The sequence below is a fragment of the Psammomys obesus genome, unplaced genomic scaffold (genome assembly GCF_907164565.1).
Source record: "Psammomys obesus unplaced genomic scaffold, mPsaObe1.curated_primary_1811, whole genome shotgun sequence".
Lineage (NCBI taxonomy): Eukaryota > Metazoa > Chordata > Mammalia > Rodentia > Muridae > Psammomys > Psammomys obesus.
The window spans coordinates 161,434-174,815 of record NW_026594091.1 but is presented as its reverse complement, the minus strand read 5'-3'; the positions used below and the strand labels follow the sequence as shown (position 1 = coordinate 174,815).

General features: G+C 38.5%; 1 protein-coding gene across 1 annotated transcript in view; it reads right to left on the bottom strand.

Annotated features, from left to right (window-relative positions):
• Window positions 1–996: 996 nt before the first annotated feature.
• The window catches only part of LOC129684673 (protection of telomeres protein 1-like), a 54,539-nt gene continuing 42,153 nt past the window's right edge, over window positions 997–13,382 (bottom strand). The window contains 6 exon segments of the mRNA XM_055617884.1: window positions 997–1,706; window positions 2,969–3,074; window positions 5,294–5,385; window positions 7,279–7,367; window positions 10,190–10,325; window positions 12,492–12,697. Coding sequence (XP_055473859.1) covers window positions 1,594–1,706; window positions 2,969–3,074; window positions 5,294–5,385; window positions 7,279–7,367; window positions 10,190–10,325; window positions 12,492–12,697 — 742 coding nt within the window. The 3' untranslated portion in view covers window positions 997–1,593.

Sequence of the window (13,382 nt, the reverse complement as noted above, 5' to 3'; positions counted from 1 at the left end):
AGAAACACATGAATACATTAAAGTCAGTTTTACAAAAGGATTCAAATTTCTTATTAGATTAATTAGTTGTTCTGACCTTTAAATATATGTAAAGATTTGAGTATAGCACCTCATATGCAGAGAGCTGTCCAAAGATCTGGACTGTAAGCATTCTTGCCAAGGTAGATTTCTGTTACTGCAATAAAACATTTATAAAAAGGAAACATTGAATTTTGGCTTATAGTCTCAGAATTTCCAGTTCAGGGTCATGTGCCCCTGTTATTTGGGACCTGTGCCCGCTGAGTATATTATGGGCAGAGGAGGCCAATCTGCCTCATGGCAGCAGAAAGAAGAATAAAACATGAGCAGTAAGGCTCCCAAAACCCTTTCCAGGGTACCCAGAAACTAACTGCTTTCACTAGCCCCCAAACCTTAAGGTTTTCACAACCTCTAATGATGCCATGCCTTCAATTCATGGTCACTTGAGGAAATTGAACATTCATCTATAGTACCCAAGCTCATAATGTTATTTTGCCACCAAACACTTACACTAAGAAAACCATAGAAATGTGTGAATTTATTTAACTACATACTTATTTAGGCTATACAGATCTGTTATCTCTCAGTTTTTAGCAAATAAACAAATGTATATATACATATATGTATATATGTTTGTACAGAGGTGATTGACCTAACTTGAAACCTGCTAAACACTGTTAAGAAGCATACCATTTTATTAAGCTGACATTCAATACCACCAATATAGGAAGATGTTTAAATAAGGCTATTGAAAAAAAGAATACAGCTGAAGCAGAACCTTATCACTCCATTAGCTGGTGTGAGATGGAATAACTGCTATATATTCAGAGAAGTGGAAATCAAATAAACTGTCTGGTTCAAAGTGATAAAAATCGCCCTAAAATGGCTAAACTAAGAGGCAAACAAAACAATTCTGTCATACCTCCTTAAATATTTTTAGTACATTGTGACTCACCCAGACAAACATTTGTTCAAGAAGTCAGTTACCCATTGTGTGAATGAATAGGAAGGTTTCTTTCCTCAGGACAGGCTAAGCAATTGTGTAAAATTGTGAAGTAAAATGAGATAGGATAAAAATAACAAAAACAAAAACATAGCCACTCTGTTTTTAATCAATGTCAGCCAAGGGACTCAAGAACAGAATGTGTTCTTATTTACACCAATATTAATATCAACTGTTGGTATAAAACTCAAGACAGGAAAATAAACCCAACCAGGGATAGTGGTGGACGGCACAGAAACTAGTGTCTCATCTGCAGAAAATGAAGCTTACAGGTTATAATAGTAACACAAATAGCCTCAAGGAACTGAAGAAGAAATGAAATTAGTTCCTCCACACAAAATGTGGCCTTATTTTTTAACTCTACTTGTCACCCTGGACAAGCTGAGCAACAAGGCATTTAAACATATTTACAATGTAGAAGGTATAAATGACAATACAATGTCTTTCTGTATACAAGAACTTTAAGGCTATACTGAAAATGGGAATGGCACTTCAACAACAAGCGTGCCTTCTGAGAGTCAGTCATAACCTTCTGTAAGACAGTAAAGGCCCCACCACACACACACACTGTGCTAGATGATGTCTTCTACAACCATGGTGTCAGATATTTGGTAACAAATGCGATGTTCCGTTCCACTCGTGACATTGTAGGACTTGATGAGGCACTCCAGCCATGGGTATGCATCTACAGACCAGGAAGGCATCAAATTCAGTCATTATGCCAAGCATATCAGCAGTAACGCTGATTAGTTATAATTTTTCCCAACCTCAGATGAAAGTGATTAAAAGCTCAAGAAATACTTGACAGCAGAAGCAGCCAATAATCTCACCCACTTTTTTTATCCTCTTCTTGGCCTTCCTGCTATGGCCCTCCTTGTCTTTTCCTTGACTGACTAAAGGGAAGTGGAAACTGCACTTGTGATCACATCAGCATGAGCCTTACATGTGACCTGCCCAGCTGACAGTAATAATGCTGACCATCATGTTTGTCGAAGACCAGGGCAGGCTCAATTCTAACATCAACAGAAGGCCCTGGTAGGTCTACTAGGCCATCTGGTATGGTACTCAAGCTCACCCATGGTAAAGAAGCTCCTGTGCATGGCTGCTATAACTATATACTATATATTATAACTATATAACTATATTGTAAAATATATATATATTATATATATTTATATTTTATATATATAATGCTATATATAATACATATTTAATAATATAAGGTACACATAAATATTAATTTACCTGTATATTTCAAAAGTTACCAGGCATTTATTTCTGAAAATAAATATGTGGTAAGAGCAATACTCAACACAAATTAAAACTGAAAACAAAATTAAAACTTTGCTCTAAATGCACACATTTTCCCATTTCTTGAAAACTGATGTTACAATGCAGAGACCTCCTATGGAGAAGCAACCTCTAAGAGTCCCACCAGCAACATAGAAGCAAGCAGCTGTGATATTTGTCACTGAGAACAATTACTACAAGAATCAAACTTCTTAAAATAAATTAAACCTTAAAATTTATTTTAAGGTTCCAACAGAAAAGAATTGGTGGTCAGAGAAAGACTTGGTGGCAGTGACTACAACGGGCACAAATTTTACCTGTGCAGAAGCCAGTGGACAAGCCAGTGTTTGTGCACAAAATGGCTAAATTTCATAAAATTTTCAAAATACATAATGTTTCTAGGCTCTATGTCCAAACTCAAGAGTCAAATGTGATGTGACCAAAACTGCTATGCTTTAAGTGTATTTCAAAATATTTTAAAACTTCATTTTTTACATTTATTGTACTTCTGCTGCTATCCCATCAAGACATGGATAGGTATTTTCACACTTAGTAATTCCCATGAACTCAAGCTTCCTTCAATCCAGTCTATGGATTAGATATATACTGGGTGCCTTTTCAAGAATGAAAAGGAAGCACCTTTGAAATATGGCCTACCAATTTTTATTCCTGAAGGACAAATCACGTTCATGATCCTTTCCAGATTCCTCTGAAGGTCATCATCAGTGAGGATTTCTGATGCTGGGATCTGGAAAAATTTCTCCTAAAAATGATGACAAAGGAACTATCATCAGAAAAGCATTAAGCACAGAATTTCAGTAACTAATTTGCTATAATAACCTACTATACATGAGTTTATTAAAGTTGCAGAATTCATAAAATGGAAAACTGGTATAAGCTAAAACCCAATCCTCTGCTTTAATTCTAAAACAACTTTGAGTTGTACACACACATAGTAGATCATGTAGCAAGGTTGATGACACTTGTATACCCAGGGCAATAAATCTAGTGTTAAGTATGAAAGGATATAACATTAAAGAAAATTTATTTCATTTTTTCCCTTTCTATGTTACAGTTTTAGAGATTTCTATTGGCCTGCTAGCTTTCTATTATCAACACATACACTAGACACTAACAGCTCCTCAGTAAATATTCATTAATAAGTGACTAGATAAACTGTCTAGATTGAAAGAAAAAAATCACTAAAGCTCAACTTGGGTTGTTTTCCAATGCATATTAAAAAAAGAAGAAACTCTTACCCTAACAAAAGGCTGGGGTAGTGCAAGTTTTGGTTTCTTCAATGTGTTTTTTTTTTTTTTTTATTTTTTCATCCCACACATGGGATGTAAAAATATTTTTTGTTCGTCCTCAGCTAAAAAAAAAAAACTCATAAAAGGGCACATTATCTTGGATAGCTGAAACAGATGTGTGAGAAGACGTGTTTTGCTGGAAGCTTTGTTTTGCAAGGGGCCTGGCTTTTGCCAACTGGAGAAACAACCTTGCGTGGACTCTGAGAAGATATAAATAGAAGTCCAGGGACATGGAGACAATGATTTTGGACTTCCAGATAGTTAGGTTTTGCAATGGTCCATTGCAAGATTTCACTTTGCAAAGAGAAATGCTCCAGAGAACTTCTCATGGCACTCCAACTGAGTCTTGCTGCTTTTGCTGACTCATTCTGACTCAGCAGAGTCTTGCTGTTTCTGCTGAATCTTGCTGCTGCAGTTGCTTTGTGTTGCTGTTTGATGTTCCACTATTTGAATGGACTGCTGGTATCCAGATGAGGAAGAGTGGAATTGCCCCAAGAAACTATGTCTAAAAAAGTCTACAATCCCCTTTTCCTAATCACCTTCTTTCTTCAGTGGGTTAAAATGGAGGTAGAAGCATTTAAGAACTCTAAATAAAGTAGGTTTTTGAAAAATCTAAGCCTACAGGCTGATCTTTATCTTAGCAAAATTCAGTATGCCTAGCCTTGTGATAGCCAGTGACTTGACTGTTTACTGGAGCTATGGGTCACTTTGGAAAACCTAACAATGTCATCTGAGTTTGGAGAGCTTGGAGTATGTAGCATTAGCTTGACCTCAAGAGGACAGCAATCAGCCACACGTACAGAAAGTTATGACAACTTACGTGATATAATTGCATCATAACCTAGGTCACTGGTTCTCAACCTGTGAGCCATAACCCCTTTGAGAGTAAAATGACCATTTCACATAGGCTGCATATCAGATATTTACAAGTCATAAGGATAGCAAATTTACACTTATGAAGAAGCAACAAAAATTTTATGCTTGTGGTCACCATAACCATAACAGAGATATTAGGCAGGTTGAGAACCACTGGCCAAAGTCAAGCTGCCCTAGCTCCCAGTAGTCCATGTATACTGTTATACACAGTGTAGGAAAACTAACAGTGTTGGCTTCACGGGAGAGGTTTAGCTTATGAATATGAAAGCACAGAAAGGCAATGTTTAGAATGAGCAGCTTCAAGTACTTCACAACTTACAACTACTAGAATCAGAAATGACATGCATCTTCAGGGCTTCTCCACACTATACACAGTAATACATATCTATTTATCGAATGACCTCATTTCCTTTTAGATGAAGCTATAGAGGCTTTCAAAGTATAGTGAGATAATGACGGTGTGGCTCTGCATCTGCTCTTTGACCAAGCAGTAGAAGTTCTGAATGACAGGTAGAATGGCTCTTCAGATTTTAACTCCTCAACTCTGTATTTGTAAAATGTGATTTACAATAGAAAACCAAAAGCTATAGAAATACAGTTTTAGATCCATGTGGCTGTAATTCAGTTATATATTCCAAGTTATTTTAAATCCTTTTAAGAAAAAAACAAAGAGAAACTGAGGATTTCAGGTTAAAAGGTCTCCATAAGTTACACTGAAGTAAATTTAGTAGGATGAATTTTAAAGATTTTAAATATATATTTTAGCTTAAATATCTTTACCAAGTCTGTTACTTACAGAATCCTTGAGGTAAGCTTCCAAGACTCCTGTTCCATCATCAAATGTGAAAGTCATAACAAACACATACTGCAGAGGTACAATGCCCAAAACTAGTAAGGGGAAAAAGCACATTATTCCAGGCTGCTAGACTTTCTATAAGATAAAGTTGAAAGTGCTTTATTCTAGTGAATGGCAGCAGATAATGTTCACTGACGAGTATTTGCAACAGAAGGAACACTTTCTTCTCCAGGATCAATTTATGAAACCCACACAACAGAATCACTTTGGAACATTCCACTGTATTTAGGCAAGAATAGTCTCATGATATAGAGAATTGTATTCTAGTACTTGATACAATAATAGCAAGTGATTAATAAAATATAACTCATTGCATGTTAATTATATGAAAAAATAAAATTAAAAACATAGACTATTATAGAAACCAACACATAGTTTACAATGTTAAAAGTTTATCTCCTTTTCTATTATGAGTATAGTATCCTTTATTCTTCTTAATATTATTTTTTTTTTAATTTTTAACCAGAGAAAGAACAAACCTGCCAGAATCTGGGGTCCCAGAATTTGCTGGATGAAGAATATGAATACACTGGAGATACCGACCATGAGAATTTTCAGTTAAGAAAAACACCATTTTTTAGGAGTTGAAGTAACTGTATAGATGTATGAACTATTCTATTACGGCCCATATTCCAATAGAAAAATTAAATGAAGAGGCAAGTCAGAAGAGTAAGTTAGAGTATAGACACAATTTTAGTGTGCAAAAGCCTTGAGACGGAAATGGTCTCAAGAGTTATACTTAAGCAATCCTAAGAAGGAGAAAATTCAAAATCATGGAGGACAAGAAACGGCATTGCCCAGCTCAACAGGAGCAGCACATACAAAGTGATATGAGATCTCACTGGCCCAAAGTACAAGACAGATGTATGACAAAGAGAAAGCACACGTGTTTACATGTTTAGAAAGCTAAATTTCAGCCTAGAGGAGAGAAGCTGGGTATACAGTTTCATTGAAATTCTTATTTTCATGAAATTAATAATTTGAGTTGCCAAAACTAAACCTACAGCTGTCAATGGCTATGAAGCATAAACTCTGAGAAAAACATTGGCAAAGTGGACATTTATTGAGGAGACAAAGAAGTCAGGAACACAGGAAAGTAACAAAAGAGGGACAAGTACTTGGCTTGAAAATATAGACTCATATAGGCACAAAAGACACTGTGAGACCTAAAAAGAGCATTGTTCTTACAGAAAAGGAAATAGATATACAAATGCAACATATAATTCTAGTAGACAGGACATCGTACATACTAGTAGGGAGACCTGGCTTCACTATTAAGGCCTATCTAAAAGTTAAGAAGAATATTCTGGTTTCTCTTCAGATCATAGAAGTCTTTTGCCTTTTAAAAGTTAAAAGGAAAAGCTCTTAGTACACACCTTACATTGTACTCTGCTCATGGAAAATAAAATCGAGGGCTGGGTGAACAGTCATGTCATCAATAGAGTCTCCTTTGTGCTCGCTAAAGACACAGAGGACAATAAAAGCCATCTCAACACCTGTTACAACTCAAAGTATGAATCATAAAGATTTTCTCAGGATTGGTATTTGTGATCAATCATTAAATGGAAAACAATTGGTCAAGTATTGAAATATGATTAGGATTATAATGCTCAGAAAGGATAGCAAGTATTTTAAATAGTCTTTTTTTTTTGTTCCCGCTGAGACAGGGTTTTTCTGTGTTGCTTTGGCTATACTGGACTTACTTTGTAGACCAGATTAGTCTCAAAATCACAGAAATCTCTCTGCCTTCACCTTCCAGAGTGCTATGATTACAGGTGTGCGACACCACACTCAGCTCTTATATTTTATTACAACTGTTAACTCAGTTAAGTTAAACCAGTTTTGCCCTAAGTATCTACAAATATTGAAATATGAGTCAGTGAGAAGACAGAATTAAAATTTTAGAATACAAAAATGTAGCTCACCTTCTGCCACAGAGGAAGGAATCCATAGTCTTTTATTAGGAATGGTACTTAGGTTTTGTATGGGTTTCAACTTTGAGCACTGTTTACATCTGAAAGAAATAAGAAAAATGGCAAGTATTTAAATATAACCAAATTCATTTATTCATTACATCTTGTTCAAGTAGGAATAGTTTTAGAAAGTCAACTATTATATAGAAAAGCACTTGACTGTCTACACTGTAATGTGCTTGTTTCAAGAAAATTATGATCAATTTACTACACAAAAGCAATAAAATATACTATGAGCATGGTGGTTTCAAAAAGAATGGTCCTCAGAGGCTCATATTTGAATGTTTGTTCTCCAGTTGGTAAAACTGTTTGGGAAGTATTAGGTGGTATGGCCTTGCTGGTGAAGGTGTGTCACTGGGGATGGGCTTTAAGGTTTCAAAAGTCCCAGTTAACTTCATCTGCCTCCTACTTGTGGATCAAGATGTGAACTCTCAGCTACTGTTCAAGTGCCATGTCTGCCTATGTGGTGCCATGATCCCTGCCATTCTGATCATGGACTAACACTCTGAAACTATAGCCAGGCCCCAATTAAATGCTTTCTTTTATATTTAAAGAACAGAGACTAAAAGAATGAGCTTCAGAATTACTAACTCAAAGTTGAGAAACATGAACTTGACTCTAGGTCCAATCATTAATTTATTCAGGTGCTAAATTTCTTATCTGTTAAAACAAAAAGACAAAGGAGAGATGTTGGAGGAATTCTTTGAATTTATGGTTCTATGAGCAATACTTAATGGTCATAATCAAATAAAAACATAGTCACAGGGGGGGATACAAAGTGAGTAAAGTGTAATTAATAAAGAAAAAAACATAGTCAATAAGAAAAAGTTATTCTGAATGAACAATGAGGTCAAGATTTCAGTTAAATTAATGTTTTGTGTGAGCACACATTCAGAGGTATTGTGTATGATGCCCGCAAGTCAGTTACGGTCTGAAATACAAGAACATCTGAAGTATTACTATTACTGGACATTATTTACTACAACCTGTCTTCCTGACATAACACTGCATAACATATATGCAGTAATGAGTAATTTATTATATGAGTAATTTAATTTTATTAGCCATAATCAAATGTCTATGAGATGTAGTAAGAAAAAATAATCAATTAAAACATGGAACTCAAGAGTCCCTCGGATTTATGAATTGGAAAAAAATAGGAGTAACTAATTCCTTTCAAGTTTGTCATTTAATCATCAAATATATAGATGTTACTTCACTAACAGCAATAATAAAGAGATAATGGGAAAAAAAATATTCCCTGCCATTTGATGCCTTCCCACAACCCCTACCATCTGTAGAAGGCAGACAGGAAATATTTCTTTACAGAAAGTCAAAACTGGAGTTCATTAAAACAATGACTAACAAATATTACATACTTAGAAGGAAGGGAGAGTGAGAAAGAAAACCAGATGCCAACTAGGGTGTAGTGAGAGGCTTCTCACAGAGGAGCCTTTCAAGGCAAATGTTCCATCAGAACTACAGTTTGCTTTACTTCGCCCTTCCTAGTTGGATTCCACAGACTACATACTCTTTGTCAGTTTTCTTTTTTTTTTAAATCTTTTATTTTTTTTTATTAATTACACTTTATTCATTTTGTATCCCCCCATGAGTCCCTCCCTCCTCCCCTGCCGATCCCACCCTCCCTCCCCTTTCTGCATGCATGCCACTCCCCAAGTCCACTGATAGGGGAGGTCCTCCTCTCCTTCTTTCTGATCTTAGTCTATCAGTTCTCATCAAAAGTGGCTGCATTGTCCTCTACTGTGGCCTGGTAAGGCTGCTCCCCCTCAGGGGGAAGTGATCAACGAGCAGGCCAATCAGATTATGTCAGAGGCAGTCCCTCTTCCCATTACTATGGAACCCACTTGGACACTGAACTGCCATGGGCTACACCTGTGCAGGGGTTCCAGGTCATCTCCACAAATAGTCCTTGGTTGGAGTATGAGTCTCTGGGAAGTTCCCTGTGTTCAAATTATCTTGTTCTGTTGCTCTGCTTGTGGAGTTCCCGTTCCCTCCAGCTCTTACTATTTCCCACTTCTTACATAAAATTCCATTCACTCTGCCCATCAGTTGGCCATCAGGCTCAGCATCTGCTTTGACAGTCTATACTGCAGAAGCTTTCAGAGGCCCTCTGTGGCAGGTTTCAAGGTTGTTTCCTGTTTTCTTCTGGCTTTCAGAGGCCCTCTGTAGCGGGTTCCGAGGTTGTTTCCTATTTTCGTTTTCTTCTGATGTCCATCCTCTTTGCCTTTCAGGATGGGGATTGAACATTTAGTCAGTTTTCAGTGGCAGAAACTGTTCAAGTTGCTAGCTCAGTAGTCCTGGAATTGATTCTTTGTAACTCTGAAATGTCCTCTTAGCTAGCGCCTAAATTCTTGTGGAGGAAACAAGTTTAGCTTATGACTGAGAAACAAAATGCCGTAAGAGTTACATGTAGCACACAGAGTATTTAGAATCTTAGAAATATACAAGAAAAATTGAGTACAGATGTTCTACAACTTACAATAGGGTTGCATCAATACATCTAGCTTAGTGAAAATAGCACTCACCCCAGCTGAATACAGATAATCCAGTCATCCAGAGAGCTAGAGTTTACTGTCACTCCCTAGCATTTGAGTATTGCACCACATAGCACCAGACTAGAAAAGCTCAGAACTCAAAATTCTCCAAACTCAAACAACAGTTAGCTGAACCTGTACCAATCTGTACAATCATTATAGCTTCATATAGCATATCCCATAATCATATACATACACTTGTCCTGAAGTAGGAACTGGCACAATTAAGAATCAATTGGGCATAGAGTAGCTGGAGAATAAGCAATAGTGACAAAATTGTAATTCCCAGATCCCCCAAGAACACACACCCATAGTGACACACCTTTCCTCGGATGAGGAAAGGTGCTGCAAGATCTAGGAGCTCCAGGTCCTTGGGGCCTGACCTCACAGGGATTACACTGTGAAACATGCTCTACAGTTTAGAGATTTCACAGAGCCGACCTCCTGTTAAAAAAAATAAAGAAATTATTCAACAGTACACAAAGAATCAGCACAAGATGCAGGATGCACCTAACATGTGTGACATGGCAAATGCTACAGAGAAATACACAGAAAAGGGAATTACAAATTTAGAAAAATATTTAAATACTGCATGACAAAACAATAGGACTATTTACATGAGAATTGGATGTAATAAGCACAGGAAATAAATAATACAATTCCACTCTCTTAAGAGTTGTGAACTTAACATGGCTTCCCACCCTTTTTTCCCTATTTATTTATTTTATTCACTTTACATCCTTGTAGCCCCCCCTTTCTTTCCCTCCTTTTCTCCCTCCCTCACTCCTTTTCCAAGGGAAAGGGGAGCTCCCTTTCCTATCCACCCCAGCTCAACAAGTTGCATCAGGTTTAAAGGTGTTCTCTAGCCTTGTGTCCTGTCAAAGCAGTCCCACCAGGACTGTGGGACTGCTTTGACAAAACGCTATGGCGTTTTTGGCTTTTTTAAACTTTTATTAATTACACTTTATTCACTTTGTATCCCCCATAAACCCCTCCCTCTTCCCTTCCCAATCCCACCTTCCCTCCCTCTTTTTCACGCCTGCCCTTTCCCAAGTCCACTGATAGGGGAGGTCCCCCTCTCCTTCCTTTTGATCTTAGTCTATCAGACCTCATCAGAAGTGGTTGATTGTCATCCTCTGTGGCCTGGTAAGGCTGCTCCCCCCTAAGGGGTAGGTGATCAAAGAGCAGGCCAATCAGTTCATGTCAGAGGCAGTACCTTTTCCCATTACTGTGGAAGCCACTTGGACACTAAACTGCCATGGGCTACATTTGTGCAGGGGTTCTAGGTTATCTCCATGCGTGGTATTTGGTTGGAGTATGAGACTCTGGAAAGACCCCTGTGTTTCTGGGGTCTTTTGCTGGTTTTGTTGCTCTCCTTGTGGAGTTCCTGTCCTCTCCAGATCTTACTTTTTAAGGCTCCTTTCTGTGGCTTAGGTATCTCTAGTTGAGGATTTTCATCCCAGTACTGTGACCCAACAGTGACACCCAGAGGCCAAACCACTGCCAGCCTCACCTTAGCAAACAGCCAACTTAATATTAATAGATCTACACTGAGCTGATTAGATTACAGTCAGAAATCTAACAAGGTTAATAAATGTGAGCTTACTGCTAATTTGAAAGTCCAATTCCAGTAGATGCGTATGCTCAAATATATTTGAATCTTAATATACTGTTTTGAGAAATTCGTATCAACAGTATTTTTACTTCACAGATACAAGATACACGTAAGATGTAGTTAAAACATCAATAAGAAAAAAAATGTTCAAAACAATATTTAAAAACCCCAATAACATGAGTGAGCTGTCCCAGAAGCAGAAAGACACACATGGTATGTATATGTATATAGACATATAACATGGGATAAACCTACTAAAATCTGTACACCTAAAGAAACTAACCAAGAGGGAGGACTCTTGCTAAAATTCTCAATCCCTGTCCAGAAAGGCAAAAAGCATGGACATCAGAAGAAGAAGAAAACAGGGAACAAGTCAGGAGCCTGCCACAGAGTGCCTCTGAAAGGCTCTGCCCTGCAGACTATCAAAGCAGATGCTAAGACTTATGGCCAACTGTTGGGCAGAGTGCATGGACTCTTATATAAGAAGTGGGAAATAGTAAGATCTGGAGAGGACAGGAACCCCACAAGGACAGCAACAGAACCAGAAAATTTGAACACAGGGAATTTCCCAGAGACTTATACTCCAAACAAGGACCATGCATGGAGATAACCTAGAACCCCTGCACAGATGTAGGCCATGGCAGTTTAGTGTCCAAGTGGGTTACATAGTAATGGGAAGAGGGACTGCCTCTGGCATAAACTGATTGGGCTGCTCTTTGATCACCTCCCCCTGAGGGGGGAGCACCCTTACCAGGCCACAGAAGATGACAATGTAGCCACTACTAATGTAATCTGATAGACTAAGATCAGAAGGAAGGAGAGGAGGACCTCCACTATCAGTGGACTTGGAGAGGGGCATGTGTGAAGAAGGGGGAGGAAGGGTGGGATTGGAGGGGAGGAGAGAGGGGTTTATGGGGGGATACAAAGTGAATAACGTGTAATTAATAAAATAAAAAGAAGAAGGAAAAAAAATAAACCAATAACACGTGTCATACCTTCTATCAAAATTAGACATTCACTTGAGAGAGGAAGGATACCATCATTTTTCACAAAATGGATAACGAGCTGCCGTCCCCCTTGGCCTTCAGTGGTCCAGATTTCTGAGTCATACAACGATGTACCTTGCAGCTTGCTCTCTGGGGCTTTACTTGCAGCGAGTTGCAAAATTTTATCTACATTTTCATCATATGAGACTTCTTGCCTAAAATGATTGATGACAAAGTATTAGCAAACAGTGTAGTGATATTCTCAAAATTTCCTATTAAACAAAGAGATAACATAGTGATTAAAATCACTTGCTACAGAATCAGCACAGTGATCAGCAGTCATAATTCGCGGCCCTAAAGCACAAGCGATTGTGTTTCCCAGGTAAGTGGATATCCCAAGGTGGGGGATTCAATCAGCTTCAACTCACACAGCTAAACTATGGAAGAGATCCTGGTTCCACCAAGCACTTGGTTGCCAGCCCAGAGCCACACGCCAGCATGTTCTGATCACTGTCCCAAGCCTGAATTGTGGGCCCCACAACATCAGAGACTGGGATTTCCAATCGAGAGATAACCCCACGGTGCAGGAAACGATTGGGACCTATCTTAGGTCACCCAGACAATCGCTGGAAAAGACCCTGGGTTCCGTGGGAGCCCAATAGAGAGCCCAGAGGCAAGCCAGGGAACACAGGCGCCAGCACAGAGTCCTGCCTGCACACTTGACTTGCTGCCCCAGATAGAACTGTGGGCCCCAGGGAAGCACAGTTTCTCTGTCGGGTGCAAACCCACAGGGAGGAGAACAGCAGGTCTGATCTCAAAGCACTCAGCCGATACCCCCACCCCGAAAAGGTCTCGGGAAAAATGATCCAGTTTCGGCAGACGCCCAGGCGCCCAATCGCC